This window comes from Betta splendens, chromosome 21 (assembly GCF_900634795.4).
Source record: "Betta splendens chromosome 21, fBetSpl5.4, whole genome shotgun sequence".
In the NCBI taxonomy this organism is placed as follows: domain Eukaryota; kingdom Metazoa; phylum Chordata; class Actinopteri; order Anabantiformes; family Osphronemidae; genus Betta; species Betta splendens.
Genome location: NC_040899.1, coordinates 9,399,735 through 9,418,438, shown reverse-complemented (window position 1 = coordinate 9,418,438; position 18,704 = coordinate 9,399,735). Strand labels below are relative to the sequence as shown.

Genomic DNA, 18,704 nt, shown 5'->3' with positions numbered 1-18,704 from the left:
ATGCTGGTTTATTACATATCAGAATAACTGTGAATTGGCCAGTCCTCATAATCTCATCATCAGTACAGACTGCTACTGCAAAACCCCCTAATTTGTATTCGCTCTGTGTTGGTTTGCACCTGAGCAGATTATAGAACAGGTTACCAGTGTATGTTTTTTTTCATCAAAACATAACATGTTGCAATACACATGTTGAGTCACTTAATCTTAAATATCAATTCAAAATATGAGCCCACTATTAATAATAGTTTTACTGACGCCATCAGCACAATGTGCATCTACCACAAGTCTGTTCTATGCTTCTCTATATATAAACTAAATTAATACAAAGGTCACAGAACACCTGGAGAAGTCAGCATTAAAGGACAGGGAGAGAAATCTGATTCAGCACTCTGCTAAAGAGGGGGCAGGGCCGACATAAAGGCAAAGGAGCCACCACCTTTATGAAACAGTGAAAGGAAAGGTTATCTCTGATCCTGTGTTTGTGCAGGGCCTGTTTTCTATTTTAAGGTAACACAGAATATGTCAAAGTCCTCCATAGTGTGAATAAACTCACATAGTTGACCTCAAACAAATAGTTTTTCAAATGTTAAACATGCAGTCTATGCAGCATGAAATCACTTCAGGCCTGTTGTTTTAGTGCAACAGTTGCCAGAGGAATAGGCCAGAGACCCGTGTTCCTCGAAAGGAGATGTCCCTTTATTTTACATTTATTTATTATACTTTCTGAAACAGGCACACACATGTACAGATACAAAGAACACACACACACACACACACACACACACACACACACACACACACACACACACACACACACACACACGGGTATTTCCAAGGGAAATAAGAGAGTGAAGTTGTTTTAGGCCATTGTCCTACTTTTTTCTGACACTTTCTGTACCAGTAGACGACTCCAGGTTAGACTTTGTGAAGAAGTGATGTTCTTTGTTTAGGGCTCACAAATTACAGCAGCAATTACAGTGTCACAGCTCAATCTGTCAATCTGACAGACGGAGAGGCAGATGTTTCCCCTCACTTCCTCTTTGTGTTAGATTCCTGAGAAATGACACCACGGCAATCAGTGGTGCACAGTGTTTTAGCAGTTCCAGGAAACTTTTAGCAACAGATCTGTACCTTCCTGCCTGGATGATGGAGTCGGGTTGGGTAGTGAATCCCCTCTCTGGCAGCCTTGGACTCATTTCTTCTGACTCTTGATTGCAGACTTTTCACAAAAGTGAGTTATGAAGGTCTACAATATATATGTGTGTGTCACAAAGAACAAAAGCCCCAACTCTGAAATAGAGGCGCTGGTTATGGGATTTATCTTTTTGAACCCCTAGGACAACCACTACACTATATAATGAAAGAGTATGTTTGAACAGATTGATGGTCTGTCACATGACGGATCTGAAAGAATTCCTCAGCATGTTACAACCGCATAATATTTTAGATATGATATAAATGTATTATATTTTTAATTATTGTTTTTGTTCACACTAGTATATGTTTAAAATTAGGAGCCCAATAAAACAAAAGACCACTTGGAATATTGGCTATTACAGATACCCAATGCTTCTACAGATATTCTTTTACTTATTTAAAAATTTAAAACGACTAGATTTGCCAATGTCAACAAAATACAGTCAGTTATTATCGCTACGTAGCAAACCAGTGAGAATTATATAAAATACAAACAGAAGCTCTTTATTTTCACTACTACCACCAGTAAGACAACATGAAAAGTGATGTTCCTGTTTTCTGTCACAGGTCGTTGAGGTCCATGTGGAGTCCGGTGGCTCCGGCTGATAAAATGTTAATGAGCTTGGATAATAGCTAATGCTAGAGGGTGTCTAGTTGTCAGTCAGGGACTTTCCTCTTAACTAGATATACCCTTTTTGTTCCATCTAAACCTTTTGTTACAAAGTGACATACCTGACTTGTTATTTGCCCTATAGGACTGTTATGTACTGTGAAGAGCTAGACCATATTGGAGGCGCCCACATACGGTGGAGCTGTAGCACAAATTAATCCTTCGAACAACTATGATCTCTTTACCAGATTCGGACAGCGAATGAATCCAATGAATATCATTATGATAAGGGGTTCCATAAAATTTAGGCCACAATGACCACTTGTGTATATTTCTCAGAACCACAGAATCGTCTCACAGTTTCCTCATACACTTACTCCCTTCACATCTTCTTCAAAAAGCAGGAAGCCCCTGAGGCCAGAGCCAGTCTCAACCAACACAATATTGTCTGCACCGTCCGCATCTGATAGTGGCTCGCTGATCTGCTGTGATGTCATGCACAGCTCTAAATAAATTGCACTTCCTCGTAACGTGTTCATAATCCACATCAATACGTATTTTGAGTATATTGTAATATATTAAGATACTATTTTGAAAGGCACGAAGATGAAAACTCCATTTATTTGTAGTTCGCCTGTGTCCTGACCACCAGATTACTTACCATTCTCCTCCACCTCCCTCTGGGCTCCTGAAATCTGATATGTGTGTGTTCCCCCCATCCCCCCACCCCTGCATTCCGCCTCTCCCCTCCTCCCCCTGGTATGCCAGTGTCTGCAGCTCTGTCTGATCTCATGTTTCTGCAGACCTACAGCAGATTATTTATTTTACTGGACATGGAGAAAACACGGACGAGCCCTTCATTCCATCCAGATTTATGGCCCGGCTCTGGACAGGGCCTCTTTGAAGAGCCAGCCTTGTCTCCTGCTCAGCAGTGACACAACACAAATGAGGGTTTTTTGTCAGGGGAATAAACCTTGGGAAAAATAATCTACTCATCCTGCTAATTGGATAGATTGTGGACGTACTGCTCTGTGAATCACATGCACCAATGTCGTATAAAGGACAATCAACAAATCGCCCACATCGGATCCTATCACTACTTCAGGGTAATGGCGAAATCACATATCCATGGAGAGCATTTGTGCTGATTTGTGTATCAGACCTGAGTTTGAGCTGATAATTAAAGTGCTAATGTAGTGTTCTCGCACCGTGCGAGAAATGTGCATGTTAACTAAAATGCTTTAGCGTGTGATGTGAGAAAAATCATGCTAAGCTTGGTGTTCAGCCTGCGCGAGTGTTGTCGCAAGTAATGCATGGCAGATTTTTGTAGAGGCGATTTGGATTTATGAGTCTTGGGAGAATTCAGTGCTCTCTTTGGAAGAAGGAAGGAGAGAAAGCGAGCTCAAACAGAGCACATTGCCACATGAAAGAGAAGACTGTATTCATTAATCTGTCCCTTCATGTTTGTACTTTTATCATCTTATGTGTGGTTTCTTCTCACTTATGCTTGCCAGAGAGCAGGGCATTGCACAAATATACCTGTTTTTCCTCCAATTAGATTTTAAGGTGTATAAGATGCAAATATAAACAGCCACCTGGCTGGTTTAATTTCCTCCTCAGTAAAGTTGGACTGATAAAGGCACATAAAAAGAAATGACTGTTTGAGTTATTTCAACGATTGTGGTCATTCAAATGACTTTCCAAATGATAAGAATCTGGAATGGCTGCAAAGCAATATACCACAGTCTGCAAGACATTTTTCCAAAACCGCAGTTATGTCACGTTGCCATAATTTTAGAGGTCAAAGACAAAATCTTTGTAAAATCTCTGTAAAATCCCTACGACAGGCCCCTGCTCTGTTCCTTAAATGAATCGAGTTTTTACACGGGGCTGCTTGTCGGTATCTAACAGAGGTTGTGCTTGGAATGTCAGCGAGGGTCAGCGATGACTATCTCTGCGGCGTGGCTCTAGAAAACAAGCCTTAGAGGAGCCAGACCGCTGGAGTCCAGCTGCGTGGCTGTGGACACAATGGTGTGAAGTCCAGTCATTCATATCACACTGATGAAGAACACAAAAATGCTCATGTAATTATCCTGCTGTTAAATCATGTCTGGAGTGAAACCAAGAAACCTTGTTGGCTCATTTAACGTAAACATTGGCATCCTGACCAGGCTGAAGTAGAGTAGAATACTGTAGATCAACAGATTTTAAATATTGCCGGAGGAAAATTTGAAAAAGTGGGTCTTTATTTAAAGATGAGGGGTATTAAAGCATATATGTATTGATCATTATACTGTAGTATATGATATGCTGACACATGACTTGATGTGGAGAATGTCTGTTAAGTACGTTTATCTTCATGTGATGAACTGGTGACTCTAGTTGTTGTTATGTAACATATGTGACACCAAATAACATTAGATCTTCACTGACATTTGCCAGAAAGTAGGAAGTTACAGCAATATTAGTGGTGGAATGACCTGTAGTAACCTCTAAGGAAAGTCTTTGACAGTAGTCAGGTAATGCAGCATAGTGATGTCATCATGATGTGCAATAGTGCATCAAACAAATACTCACTCTACCTTTCAATGAACCCGATTCACACCAACGTCTCCTGTATTCAGCTGTATTCACAGCATTTACTTAACTCTAATACCAGCGACACTGAAACTATTATTATAATGTTATTATTATTTCACAGCTATCATCACAGTCTGCCTTTAGGCTCTAAATATGTGTAATAATTTGCTTAATAACAATTTTAGTGTCGGTCACTCGTAGCTGCCATCTAGTGGTTATTCCTGTTGAGTTGTTACCAGGTGTTGTGGTTCTCACTGTGACACACAATGCATTCTGGGACATGGATGTATTTAGTGAAAGTCAGCGGTCAGATTAAAAATATCAACCATTGTTTTGTGCCTCGAAATAATAAGTAATAGCAGGTTTGGGGAAATGTAAAAGCAGTAGTTGCTCTGAAACAGGAACATAATCAATCAGAACCAAGCAGAGAAAATAATTATTGCTTGCAAATACACAAGTGCTGATAAAAGTTTATGGCATTAGAGAGAACAACTTACAGTGTTTATTGAGAGGCTTTCAAGGAGCAGTGACATTTTATTCTTTATGATGTTGTTTTGAAAAATAATGTGAATGTGGAAAACTATGTGCCAAATAAGTTACATGACCTAAATCATAACTGTGGCCCTAAACTACATCTACCTTTATGATTCAGCCTCATGAGGCCCTGCACAAGTTTGACTCTGAACTGGTTTGCAGCACAACGAGGCCTCAACATCATACATTACTGAGCCTTCGCCACAACATAAGAATATGATACCATGCGGTGCAGGTTGTGGCCACATGTACCTTTAACCATACGTATCACCAGGGGGCACTAACACTTAGCAAACACGCCTGTGAATATTGGGTACTTTTTACCTGTTTGTTGATGAACTGTCAGGCAAATTGTCAACACATTCCACGTCTTGGCCCAGTACTTTGAAGGATGTCCTCTCTTGTGCGTCTCAGACCAAAATACTTTCAAATGAGAACTGGACATAAATATTTTGTTAAAGGTTTTATAACAGGAGCTGTGAACTATATTTCATCATTGCTGCTTATGTTTTTGAGAGATTTGTTGAAAATAAATTATAGAATATATGTAAGCAATAGTAAAGAGTGCACTTTTGTTTACAGCCAATAAAACGAGGGCCTGCGAAGCCTTTGGAGGTTCAGGGCCCTTCTCAATGTTCCCAGGTGGTAATCCAGGCCTTTAATGGAAACGATTACACTTATTAAAATTACATGGCCACAGTATCAGATAGGGCTGAACATGCACAGCGTAATGCAATGCAATACAAGAGCTCTGCCGGAATTTAATTTTCAAAACTGTTTGAAACTGTTGTGTTATTGAGGTCATAGTGGGTGGTGGAGTGGTGCTGGATTGCATTGGTTTCTAATAACGTCTATATTCATCAGGATTAAAAAAAAAACTACAGAACAATATCAGGTAATGCAGATGCTGCAGGCCTGCTGGGAGCTAGTTTTGACCTCTGCATATTGAAATCCTATGCTGTTTATTTGCAAAAAAAACAAAATCACACAAAAAACAGCACTTGAACGTTCAGTAAGGCTGGCGAGCAAAATGAGCACACTGGAGGTATAGTTTGGGGACAGTTTTCACATGCACAGCAGTCGGTTTGCAGACGCGTAGGCTGGAAGAACCCTCAACCAGCTAACCACCCAGCGCCCCAGCGAGCCGCGCGCTGATTGGCCGCCGCCGACTAAAGGCGGAAGTCCACAGAGCACGGGGATTCCCCGAGGGAAGTTCCCAACTCAACTAGGCTATGTAAAACATACGTTGCCATATCCTCTCCAGCGCTTCGTACCTTTGCGTCTGAAGATTAGGCGGCGACGCTGCGGTGGTGTCAAAACAATCATTTCGACTTTGGCAGTTACTCGGATGAAGGTAAGCGGACACCGAGTGACCGGGAGCGGGCGAAAGTGAAACGCGGAGCCGTTGTCCGCCGACCGGCTGCACGAGCCATGGCTCGACCCGTTCCTGGCGCTTTGAGGAACACGGAACTGCGGGGATCGGCTCGTGGACGGCGCTGCGGGGTCCCGGTAGGCTCCGGCGCTGGCGGCGGCGGCGCTTTGCAGCTCACCTGTGGGCTTCACCCGGGAGCCGCTGCTCCGCAGCGTCACTGACAGCTAACGTGCTGTCACGACACTTATTTTGAAAAGCGAGCAACAGCCTGATTGACGGTGCTCTCGTTTGTTTAGCAGCTTTTACAATGTAGTGAGTGATGCTGCAGTTGTCCCAAAAGTGCTCCGAAGTAACATAAACCGTTCAATAACAAGGACTGTGGCTCAGCATGTCTTATAGAAGTTGTGTACATTACAAATGTACAGTATTGCGTACATTCAGTTATTATCATTTGCTCAGTTGCTTAAACAGAAAATACAAATATTAGGAAGTGTGTGTTTTCTACAGTTTTATCTTTGCATTAACAACTTAAACAAATGTATTGTTTAATTTATACGGATTTTTTAACAATATTGTTATTTTTAAAGCACAAGAGATGTGAGTTTTTTAAACAATCAAAAGCTCCACGAGCTCTGAACCTTCATTAAATTAATACTTGTTGCTTGGCAATAATTGTTGGTATGTTCTGAAACATTGTGATATTGCTTGCAGGGCTCATGTCTGCTGTGTCAGTGATGATTGTGGAGCACACGGCATGGAAAGGAACATCGGAGACCAGCTCAACAAAGCTTTTGAAGCTTATCGCCAGGTCTCCATTGAAAAGGACAATGCTAAGCAAGAGCTGCAGAAAATGGTAAAAGCATAGGGACGTGAAATACTAAGTTTTCTGAAACTGTGCAATTGCAAGAAATTAGTTTAATTGCTTATGTATATGTGTACAATGTAATATTGCTGTAAAGGCCTAAATGAATATGTTTATAACACAGACCTCATTTTTATAGACTGAATATTATGAGAGATACACACAAACACTTGAAAAGCGGATAGACGAGCAGCAGCAGCTGATTTCAGAACTTCAAGCTAAGCTGTCAGCAACAAGGCAACCATCAGGTGAGACGAGCCAGATGGCTTATTATTTTAATGCGATGACTAAACAATTCGTTTTTGCGCTTCATTGCATGACAACAAATCTTCATAGATTGTCACAAAGCGTGCGGAAAGTGTTTCGCTGTGTTTTCACGGCTGTTTCAAACTGTTATTTTTCCACTGTTTGGGATTTTAGGGGAGATGAAGTGTGAGCCTTACATCCATCTCCGTGACGGGGTCAGCTCCTATAGGTTAAAGCAATACCAGGTATGCGCACTGTGCTAACACTGAATGCTGAAAGGTCAAGTGCAATACGATGACTCTAAAATTACACGTCGAAGATATGCACAGCTTCCTCTCACACACACAAACACACCCTGATTGTTCTTCTGCTCGATGTTGCTGCTTTGTTACTGAGAGGATGTTATTAGGCTAGTGGCCAATCAGTGTACTGTACTGTAGCTGTGAGTTTCATGTGAGTTAGACTCACACATTATAAGCATTGTAACTTTAAGATCTGAGCATATTTTAAAATAGAACTAATTTTACCCCAACATGTGCAGATATCCTGCAGATACATTATTTCTTCCAGTGTTGCTGATTAGGAGGAAATTGGAAGTTGTATGATTATCATGCTCCGGTGCATTTATTATTAGCAGATCCAAACCAGTGAGGGGGCTAAATGTTGCATTGCAGTAGTATGTGTCCTTTGTTTTGTGCCAAGGTATATCCAAGCTTACTTCACCAGATGGTGCTAGAGGATAGTGTGGCTGCACACTGAAGCAGCTTCAGCATTGCTGTTCCCTATTGCACTGTTTTTCACTACTAGTAGTTTAATTAGTTGCATGTTAATAAAGCTGCAGATGCATAAAACATATGTCCTCAGATAATTGTTGTTAATACCTATAAATGTGGTGTGTGTCTTTTTACAGGAGAATGTGGGCTCTCTTGCTGTTGCTCCTAACAGCAGCGTTGACTAGTACGTGTCTCTCCTCGCTCAAAGTCTTCTTTTTTTTAAATAAAATCTAAAACATTTAATTTGAAGAACGATGGGGTTTCCTCGGTTCTTTATTTATTTATTTGTTTGTCAGTCAGGACATGCTAGACGCATTCGAAGCAATTGAAGGGAAATTCCGGCAGATTCGGTCTCTGACCAGAAGGCAGAAAGATCACCTAAAAAGATTCCATGGAGGAAACGATCCATCAAATGGTAATAAAACAATAACTACCAAATGTTACCTGCTGTATTTTAACACCTGAAAGTAAATCTAACTGTTCACTTATTTCAATTACTGAAAATCTCTGCATATGTCATACTAGTGTAAGCGTTTATTAGCTTTTGTTTGTTTTTCACAAGAATTAAATAACACTTTAAGTAGGACTTTACATGAACACCTCAGTGTTCCTTTGACCCGTAACTGGACACCTCTGTACAGGTACATGATGCTGGCTATGGACACAGGCAGTCTAATTAATAGCATAATTATACATTTATAATTGAATTTATGTATAAAACATTATTTATTAATTTAATGTGTGCATCGTCTCACAACATTGCAAAGGTCAAATGTCCAAAAAGCTTCCACTGGATACAGAATTAGTGCGTAAAACCTCCTATTTTTCTACCGTCTGACAGATCAGCGCTTCTCCATGCCCATCCAGTGCACGGACCGTACAGCGGAGGCAGAGACACCATTTTCCACCCCAGGGCTAAGGTCAGCAGTGGACGTCCCGCACCCACCAGCGTCTCTGGCGTCCCGCGGAGCCAGCCCCGAGGACAGGGAATTAGTAGACTCTCTTACCGAACTCAGTGTCAAATTCCCACCCTCTGCGGACGGTGAATATGACTTCCTTAACAGTGCTCCGGAGAGGAACCTAGGTCTTACCATGCCCATGAAACCACCTCACAGTAGCATCCCGTCCACGTTGTCGGAGGAAGAGCCCGTGGAACTGCCCATGCCTTTTGTCTACCCTCCATCCCCCTCCCACTCCACATCATCTTCACTCTCCAAGGAGAGCGTGCGGGGACCCCAGCAGGTGAGAATCACAGGAGAAGGTCTCCGAAAACTAGTAGCAAATTATCAGTTTATGATTGGTCTTTGCTAATGGAGGAGTGAAACCGTGTGAAGTCCAAAAAAATCCCCTTGGCTTAACTTGAAATTTATTACTGTGTAATGTGTGCTGATTCTTTTTTTACTTAAGCATGGATGCTCTGGTTATATTTGGCATCTTTGCTGGAAAGTGTGAGCCAGATGGAAGCGCAGTACAGTGTCAGAATCAGATAAAACAAGTATGATGGTTAAGTGGGATTTTATTTGCTGATGTGTCTAAACGCCTAATGGAAATTGTGAATGACACGCAGCACGATTTAAAAGTTGCTCCAGTTTCCATAATATCATTCTTTCTTTGGGTTTTATAACAGACATGGCTGTTTTGATCGCTTGCGTGAACGCATAAATAGTAAGATAATGAGAATAACCTTTTGCTTTTAGAGTATTTGTGCATCTGTTGGTTTGACAGAGGACACGTTCTAGCAGCAGATACTGCAGCCCGACGGCCACGTGGTGCAGGATGCTTTGACAGCGCGAGCGCTAGGATTGTTCAGAGCGTCAATCATACGTCGTTTTCTTGGGTTCGTCCCGCAGACTCTCTGGAGCCCCGAGCTGTGCGAGGCGGCCGGCGTGGGGACGGAGCTGGCGACGCGTCAGAACAGCAGCCCCGATAAATGTGCTTTCTGCCACGCGGTGGTTCCTCAGGACCGAATGAACATCCACCTGTACTCGCATTTCAAAAGCGAGGACAATTGACAGTGGAAGCACAGACTTGAGGGCCAAGGCCACCACTACTACCAAGACTTTACTGTATTCATGGTCTAGTCCGGCCTGAGATGAAGTACGTGCGCTGTACTGGATTTGAAACAAGACTTGAATCCATTTATTTAATATTGATGAACTGAATGGTACATATCCTGCCCATGATATTGATATTTCTCTAAAATCGCGCTGAGATTTTCTTATAGTGAGTATTGATGATGCATAATATGGTATATATGAGCAAATAAAGCCAACATTTACTCTTTTTTTAATTTGAATTAATGGTGAACATATAAACATTAGATGCCTTACTTTCTGGACACAGAGTCAAATATCAGGATGTGTACATATGAACTTTCTATGATATATTTATATATATTTTTATATGAGAACATTTGTTGCATTAATAACACGCAAACATTTCGTTTTAGTGAGACATTAATTCTGAGGCAAGTGAATATGAACTTTTCTTGCCCCACCTGTTATGTTGGTTTTTCTATGGCATGGAACAACCATCTCTTATGTGTTAGATATACTGTACCAACAATATGCGTCAGATCAATTAAACGTTAACCAATCAGGCCTTTCGAGGACGGCGGACATATTGATTAGTACTATTTGCACATGAACTCCCATTGTTCTTCAGTGTTGTATGCTTACGTCAGGATCATTTGAAGCAGCTGTATGTCGTTTGTGCCGAGTGTAACAAACAATTTCTCTCATGTCTCAAATTTATTTTTGTGGAGGATGTCTGTTATTTCTTCATTAAAATTATCTACACAAATGGCAATAAATAACCCAAGACACAAACCAATGGTTTAATTAAATGTTCCACTGTAGAGCTTTGGTCCCCTGCAGTATTATACAACATAGCATATGCAGGCATATTGGTTATTTATGAAATGCAGAACTCTTATATAGAATGTATGTGTGTTTTAAATAATTACAAACAGACATCACACATTCGCCAAATATTCTGGAGACTGAAAAGTGAAATGTGGCCACTGGAAGCAGAACAGATGATGTGTCTGTCACTGCATGTTCTCCTGTGTGCAGGAGTTCAACCCTCGCCCTACGTACGCCTATGGTTTGAGCTAACACGCGGACGCCACATCGCTTTCAGCCTTCAGCAGGGTTGTTTCAAACATTTGGGAGTAATCACGCTGCTTCTTTACTGTGTAGTTTAGAGGAATACTGGCGCTGTGCATGGAGCACTTCACCAGCTTTGTGCTGGTTTTACTGGATGAGCTGGTGATCGCATACAGGCTCATTCTTTCTTCTAATGGGCTTATAGTAATAAGACACTGCTTAATAAACTGATTGATTTGTTATTTCGAGCTAAACTGATCTTTGATGCTGAGCGTTTCACTTAAAAAAAAAACAATGACGGCTCTAAAAATGTGACCTTGTGATGCCCAACTAATGAGTTGTTGTCTAAAATGAGTTTGACTAATTAGAAGAAAGATGTGCAGTTATTTTCATTTAGTATACATCTAACGGGTATTATAGAATATTATATCTCAATTATGTGCAACACATAAGGCCTGATTATTTTGGTGTAATATAAACCACCTAATTTTACATTTCACATCATCTCCTGGACACTGAAAGCAATTTTTATTCAGATTTTTTTTGGCACATGCACATCCCTAATGGTCCTCTCTGGTTAATCTGTGAAGAGTCGAACATTGTGCAGCCTGCGTGCTTTTCTCTCAGGGATCATGAACAGCTGCTTGCTCATAATTATGTTGTCATTCATTGTTATTTGGAAGAGGAAATTCGTGCTGACAGCTAAGATCCTTCGCTGCGTTTCCTTACACTGTACACGTAGTAATGTGAACTGCTGCTTTTCTGGTGCACTGCTATTGGTCGCTCTTTCACTAAATAGAAAGTGCAGTCCGGCTTTTTGGGACATTTCCTACCGGAGGCAGTGGATTTGAAATAGATGTAATAGCAATAAAAATGAGAGAGGACAAAAACATGAGTAGGATATGGATTGAGACGGAGAAGTAGCAAGCTGATTACAAGGTGTCAAAATTGCCAGGAGCAAGAAGGTGAAAGCAATCAGGGGTGAGAAGAGTGCAGCATTCGTGAGGGGCAACTAATTATCCATCTCATTTGTGGAGAGAAGCATTTGAGGCAGCTCTAGCCCACTGAATGGTGACAGATTGGTGCGGAGGAGAGGGGAGGTGTTAGAACAATGGAGCCCAGCTCACCATCATTACTGCATGCTAATCAGCAGCGCTTCTGCACCGCCGCTCGGTGCTGCGGAGTTCGGGGGAGACGGGGAAGTCGTTGGCTTCGGGGGACCACAGTCACTCCAAGTAGGGAGAAGAGGGAGGAAACGGCCGCGCCGCGAAGCTGCTGGCACTCTACCACTGCTCAGCGAGCCTGTCCGTTATCCTGGGCACAGCCCGATCTCTGCGGCCTGCGACCGGCGTGCACCTAGAGGACGGGCTGGTGCTCCCGGAGAGTCAGTAACTGACTGGGAATGAGATTAGGAATGCTTTTGATAAATGAACAAATACGTCAAACAACACTTATTAATATAACAAAGCTCCTTCACATGAATGGTATCTTTATTATGTCACCAGAAACTACGGTTTCTTTCTAATTGCAATGTCAAAAAATATCCAATGGCCACTAACAGTAATATTATATGGAATCAATAATCTCATTATTCACAAAATAGCAGCTTTGAACTAACTCCTGAAACCTGGTCATTACTACAACTGACCTGTCACAAACAGCTCTTTTTGCATACAACATTTTGTATGTTTTCTAATTACTGTATTTGTACACATCCTTTGACACCGACACAAAATGGTCGCAGCGTCTCTTCCTGCCATTCCTTAAAAGTATTGACATCCCATTTTGATTCTTTATAACGTGTAGTCTTTGTATTCCTGGACATCTCACTGTATTTGTGCATGATGGGTTGATGACATCTTGATAAATGTCAATAAAGTCATATTATATTAAAATAAATATACCATTTTTAATTTTAACCCCATACATTTGACTGTCCTGACCAGTAGTTGGACTATTATTGCAGAAGACAATAGAAAGTTCCACTACATCACTATTTTCGTCAATTACTCCTCTAAATATTTAACCAACGTTTATCAGATCATGCTATCGCCAAAGAGATATAACACAATAAAAAAAAGAGACTTGTTAAAGGGTTTAATCAAATGGAAACCAAACAGAGCGATAGCAAGTGGATTAAGGTCACCTGGCTAGAATGGCCTCTTCACATCAATGTCATTTAGATAATTAACAACTTAGGGGGGAAGCATATTCAACTGTGTGTGCACTGGTCACCGTTGGCAGGAGGCACTGCCAACTCTGGTGGCGCCGAGAGCTGACAGCATCACCTCGCAGTCGTCCCGCCACGCGTCGGGCTCCTCGTCGCTCCCGGTCCCGGACTTTGTGTTCGATTAAACGTGTCGAAGCCGCCGCCGCCTGTGCAGAGTCCCGGAACGGCCCCGTCGTCTCCATTGTGTTTGTTTCGGTGCTGGTCTGAGAGCCCTGATTCCTGGAGCAGAGATTTGGCAGTCACAGCAAGTGATGACAGAGGCAGTGGTGAGATCGCACCCGGAACCCCAGAGGAGGCTCACATTTCAGGCGGATGAGGGGCTTGTTCCACACACACAACACAAAACGCACTGATCAGGGGTTGTTGATCGCCTTGTTCCGCAGCCGCCACGGCGAAGACTTTCAAATGTTTACTGAGGGAATGCTGGGGTGTTGGACATTTGCAAGCTTCTGAACTTTTCCAAGACATTTGGCTGCCAATTTGAAATAATTGTATGACTGAAGGTCTGGCTCCCAAGATGTCATCCTCCCGCTACTTGATTGTAGCTGGTGAAGCAGTGTAGGTTGTTTTTCTCCTTGACACGTGGGGGTGGGATGGAGCATGGGGATGTTTGTGGAATGGTAACTTGCAATTCAAGGGTTAAGGCAGCATGAAAGAATCCATTCTCGGTTTAATGACCTAGCCTCGCCGGGCGAGGACGACAGGGAACATGCTCTTGACTTGTACTGAATTTGCCAATTAACACCTCCAATAACAGGCTGCCTCTGAACATCACCAATGTAGAGAGAGGAGGAGCAACTTTCATGCACTTTGTTTTCCAGCCTCTGATCCTGTAATGATAAGGTCTGCGATTTCCTCATACGCTGAAAATGATTTCGCCGGATGCGCTGCTCGGTAAATTTCCCCCTCGTCGTGGAATTTTCACATGAATTGTTGCAACAGCTTTGAGCCGAATCCTCAGTTCATGAGCTGTGTTGTCACTGACTATCAGACTGGCAATGATGTTGGAAATATTTTATTTTTCCACGTGCTGCTCGAATCCTTATGTAGTTATTGGACATTCTATTTTTCGCACATGCCCATATGGCCGTGTGCAGCTTCAATTAGACACATGGCTGGTAGCTAAGATACACCGTGCTTGATTAGCTTTGTCCCTTGTTATTGTCATACATGAAAATAAAAAAAAACACAACAGTGTTGTCCTTGATAGATATAGCAAAAAAGATCTGTCCCTTCAAATAAGGCCCTCATTCTAGTCACCCCTCTGGCTTCACACATGCTTATCAGGCTCCCAAACAACACCTAGTACAGGTGTGAATATCAAAATCCCCAGTGAGCATCACAGTGGGCACTTTTGTGTTGTCTTCGGAGTCCTCTTACATGGAGCGGCGGCTTTGCATCGGGGCTGAGAGGCTGCTGCCTAACACCAACTGCAGAAACACCTTTGGCAAAGTGTAAGGTGGACACGCTTGCACCAAATGACTTAATGACTCAAAAGCCAGCAGCCGCATCTAATTGAAAAAAAGGTGCCTAAGTGTACAGTAGCTGCTTATTGCCCGGCACAATCAGACCACAACCGCGGCAGATTCGCAAATCATTAGCAGGTATTTAAAAAAAAACAACATACAATAATTGAAAGATGGCCGCGTAATTGATAGCGGCTGGCGCAGGGAAGGCGCGGCGGAACACGACGCGATGCGGAATAGGATCGCGGCGGGTTCGGGGCGCGGAAGCGCGAGCGTGACGACGGAGGCCGCATATTGTACTGCACTCGCTCCAGGCTGCGAGCGCGCCTCCCCTATTCTCGCGCCGACCACCTTTGCGCCACGTGTGGAAGAACATGAACCTTGTTAGAGGCGAATCCATTCATTTATGCAGCGTTAAGAAACCATCTGGCTTGATTAGAGCTGAAAGTCATCCTGGCGGGCCGGCTTCCTGACTGACACCTCATAGGATTAGTGGGAGGACGGCTTCGTTTGCCGTCGGCGCGCGCTCGTCATCGCGCCGGGCTCAGACAGGAGCGGCGCATTCGCGCACCCGCAAAGTCTTTGTTGCGCCATTTAAACAGACTCCGCGCGTCTAGGTTGTTGTTTATTGTCTTCCGTGGATATCTTAGGGATAACACTTTTTATGTTCTCTTTGTGGAAGCTGTGAAAATGGCACGCCATATGTAATACACTTGCTTGCCGTTGGTCTTGCCAATTCCCCCAAGATCAGTGATTCCTGTGCCAATGCTCACACTCTCTCTTTGTCCTTGTGATTTCGTGGCGCTCGCTGAATTGGACGGCTTTTGTTTCCGACGCAGCGCTGCGTTCGGTCGATTTGGTGTCACGCGCTGTCCGGTTAAAGTAACCGTTGAACCAGAACGTAAACGCACCACGAAGATACTGAAAAAAAACAAAAAAAAAAAAACAAAGAATAAAATAATAAAATAATATCCAAATCAAACGCGAGGCAGGTATAGAAACCAATGCGGTTTTTTCCCTTGTCTAATTCTGCACAAAACAAATTGGCTGCACATTTTCACACCTCGTGCAACCTGGGGATAGAAAGCGCAATTCTCCCTCGTCATACCTGTGACAACAACCTGCAAAGTGCTCCCAGTGCCCTAATCTGCAAAGGTAGAGACCTGCTGCTGCCGCGGCTGCATGCACGTGTTGTTTTCTTCCTCCTTAGCTGCTCGTCCCTGTGGTTTTTTACATTTACACACCCACCACAATCACACAAGGTAAAAAGAGAATATGTGTCTCGCAAGCTACGAATTTTTTTTTCTCCCAGTGCTTTAAAAAAAAACATGTCTGGGTTAAGAAAGCAATGAATGCACACTGATGGTATTTGATTTAGAAATGGCAGTCAGACCATGGTTTTAGCATCAACAGATGGCCAGTGGATTGGTTTAAATGAGTAACACCACTGCCTGCTTTAGAGTTGGCTCAAGTTGTGTAGTAGTGTACTACTGTCTTATCATATCTCCTTGTGTGAATGATGATGTCACCGTCATAGATGCTACTCAACTGGGATCAGCCCTACTCAGTGATGCCTGTGGAGACCAGCTCAGGGAGATCCCTGTCTGGCTGCATTATTCAACAATGGTCCGTACCTCTACCAGGGAAAAGGGACTGCTGAATTATTTGAAAGACAGAATTAGGTTTTTTATTTAAGTGTATAGATGTGGATGGGAGAAGGGGGGGGGGGTGAAGCTGGACGTGGTGCCAGTCGGTGCAGCCTGGACGGTCACCAAGGCAACTTGCCGAGATTTTCTAACTGATCTACGGGACTTCTTGGCCGCCTCACTGGGGGGCGTTTTTGGAGAAGCGGGCTTCTTCGAGCGCCTTTTGACTGCAACTACAGGCCGAGAGGTCGTTGATCATTTTGGCCGCAACTTACTTTGATATTACAGCAAACCTCAGACGGACCAGCCGCTGCTGCCTTTACACCGGGACCTGAGCTTTTCCTGTCCGACTATGCTAAAATGCTAAACTACACGGCGTAAAGTCTCCTCTGGAATCCTGAGCTGTTTTGTTAAATCCGGTCTACAAATATTTCAGTCGCAACATAAGAAAGGGAAATCTGCTCATTGATAACGTTGCCGACACGGTGCCAGACAGCGACAGCCTATTTTCAAAACAGCAGCAGCAAAAAAAAAAACAAAAAAAACACCAACAACCCAACATGGCTGCAGAACCACTGCTCAGACCCTGATGAGCCAACTGAGTATTGATCCATCTGGCTCTGGAGACACTGTCATGTCACCTTTGCATTTAAGTGTTATCGTGTCAGCTTCAAATGATCCAGCTGTCAGATCTGGAAAAGCCCGGCCCGTGTGACGCTGCTCGGCCTCTAATGTCCAGCGGCTGAGCCCACTTTGCAGATCTGGAGTGATTTAGCGCTAATGTGAAGATAATGGACGATTTCACTCTACGCACAAACAGAACACTGACGCACGTTTGTGGTGAAATGCCGCTAAACTCCACATCGTGCAGGAACGACGGCGGATTCTTTTCTCGTTTTCTTCAGTCAATTAAACAGACAGGTGCAAATTGCATCAGAATTGATTCCAAGTAGCTGACTGGGGACGTAGCCTCGTGGTGAAAGGGCACAAACTCTTCCCACCAAGGTGTGGTAACAGGATGAAACTCTGAAAAGCGTATTCACTCTCCGCTAATGTGGCCCACGTTCGCCCTAATGATCACACACCCACAGCACCGATTCCTATCTTGTCACTCACATTAAGCTGCAAACGCTTTCCTACAATTTGTCCTTTTGTATTTTTTTTTAAAATCCTCCCTGAATCGCCTCTTGGTGTCCAGTGTCTATTTTAGTCACTAGTTTCCTGATCGCTTGAAAAGTGGATCAATTCCTGAAGGCTGGTGGAGACGATGCAGGCCGGAGAGCGCGTTGGGCTGCTATAAAGGCAGCAGTAGGACTCCAGCCAGTAGTTCACACTTGTTGGAGCATACTGGTGAGACTGTGAAGACGGATTCTATCTTGATTATAGGGCCCTGTCTGCATTTCTCATCTCGGTAATCAGTGTGAAATAATGGAAACGTGTGATATATTGTTTTTCTGGGCCCCTCGCGAAACACGGCGCGTTCCTGTTACTGTTGCGTGCACGGGGCCGCGTTCGCGTCCTGTTCGGGCCGCGTCTTCGGCAAAAGTTTGCCGAGGAAATCAGCCGCTTTCCACGTGTTTGTTTGCGACAGCCGAGATGTGCGCGGCGGAGACATAAATCGTGTCACATTTATTTTTCCTCTCAACTTGGAACACGGTTCTCTTCCCAGTAGAATTCAGAACTGATCATTAACCTTTCCTTTAGTTTCTTCCCTTGCCTGGTCACATTTCCTCTCTATTTGGTTCCTGGCCCCATATGCCACTTTCCTATTTCCTGCCTGCAGACAGCAGGGAGTAGCTCTATTATCACCTTCCTAGAGCTGTCTTTGAATGTGAGAGGCAATTCCATTTCACTCTCAGCCATAGGGAGGAGGAGGGGGAGGAGGGAAAAAAGCACACCATAGAGCACAGAAATTGGTTTAGGGTTACTTCTTATACCAGTGTAGGACTATTTTGTTTTTTCTACTTTTATTTCATGCATTCAAGGGCTGAGCATCCTCTCTGCTCCACGGTTTTGGGGGGAGGTCTGTAGAATAGATCCGAATCAGAGCAAAGGTTAAGTGCCGCGTATCATGTCTA

At 43.3% G+C, this 18,704-nt stretch overlaps 1 protein-coding gene across 2 annotated transcripts; it reads left to right on the top strand.

Annotated features, from left to right (window-relative positions):
* Positions 1 to 6,104: 6,104 nt before the first annotated feature.
* Positions 6,105 to 11,005, top strand: tank (TRAF family member-associated NFKB activator). Of its 2 annotated transcripts, none has more exons than XM_029137786.3 (8): positions 6,105 to 6,278; positions 7,008 to 7,149; positions 7,298 to 7,406; positions 7,579 to 7,649; positions 8,315 to 8,361; positions 8,474 to 8,592; positions 9,019 to 9,419; positions 10,028 to 11,005. In XM_029137786.3, exons 2-8 carry the CDS (start codon positions 7,051 to 7,053, stop codon positions 10,187 to 10,189), a joined length of 1,008 nt encoding a protein of 335 aa, XP_028993619.1. In that variant the 5' UTR covers positions 6,105 to 6,278; positions 7,008 to 7,050; the 3' UTR covers positions 10,190 to 11,005. The 2 variants fall into 2 exon arrangements, with proteins under 2 accessions (XP_028993619.1, XP_028993620.1); XM_029137787.3 differs by lacking the exon at positions 6,105 to 6,278 and adding an exon at positions 6,290 to 6,433.
* The last annotated feature ends 7,699 nt before the right edge of the window (positions 11,006 to 18,704 follow it).

Coding starts and splice junctions, on each gene's coding strand:
- tank (XM_029137786.3), top strand. CDS start 7,051: ATGGAAAGGAACATCGGAGACCAGCTCAACAAAGCTTTTGAAGCTTAT. Junction 7,150..7,297: donor AGCAAGAGCTGCAGAAAATG/GTAAAAGCATAG, acceptor TCATTTTTATAG/ACTGAATATTATGAGAGATA. Junction 9,420..10,027: donor GCGTGCGGGGACCCCAGCAG/GTGAGAATCACA, acceptor TTCGTCCCGCAG/ACTCTCTGGAGCCCCGAGCT.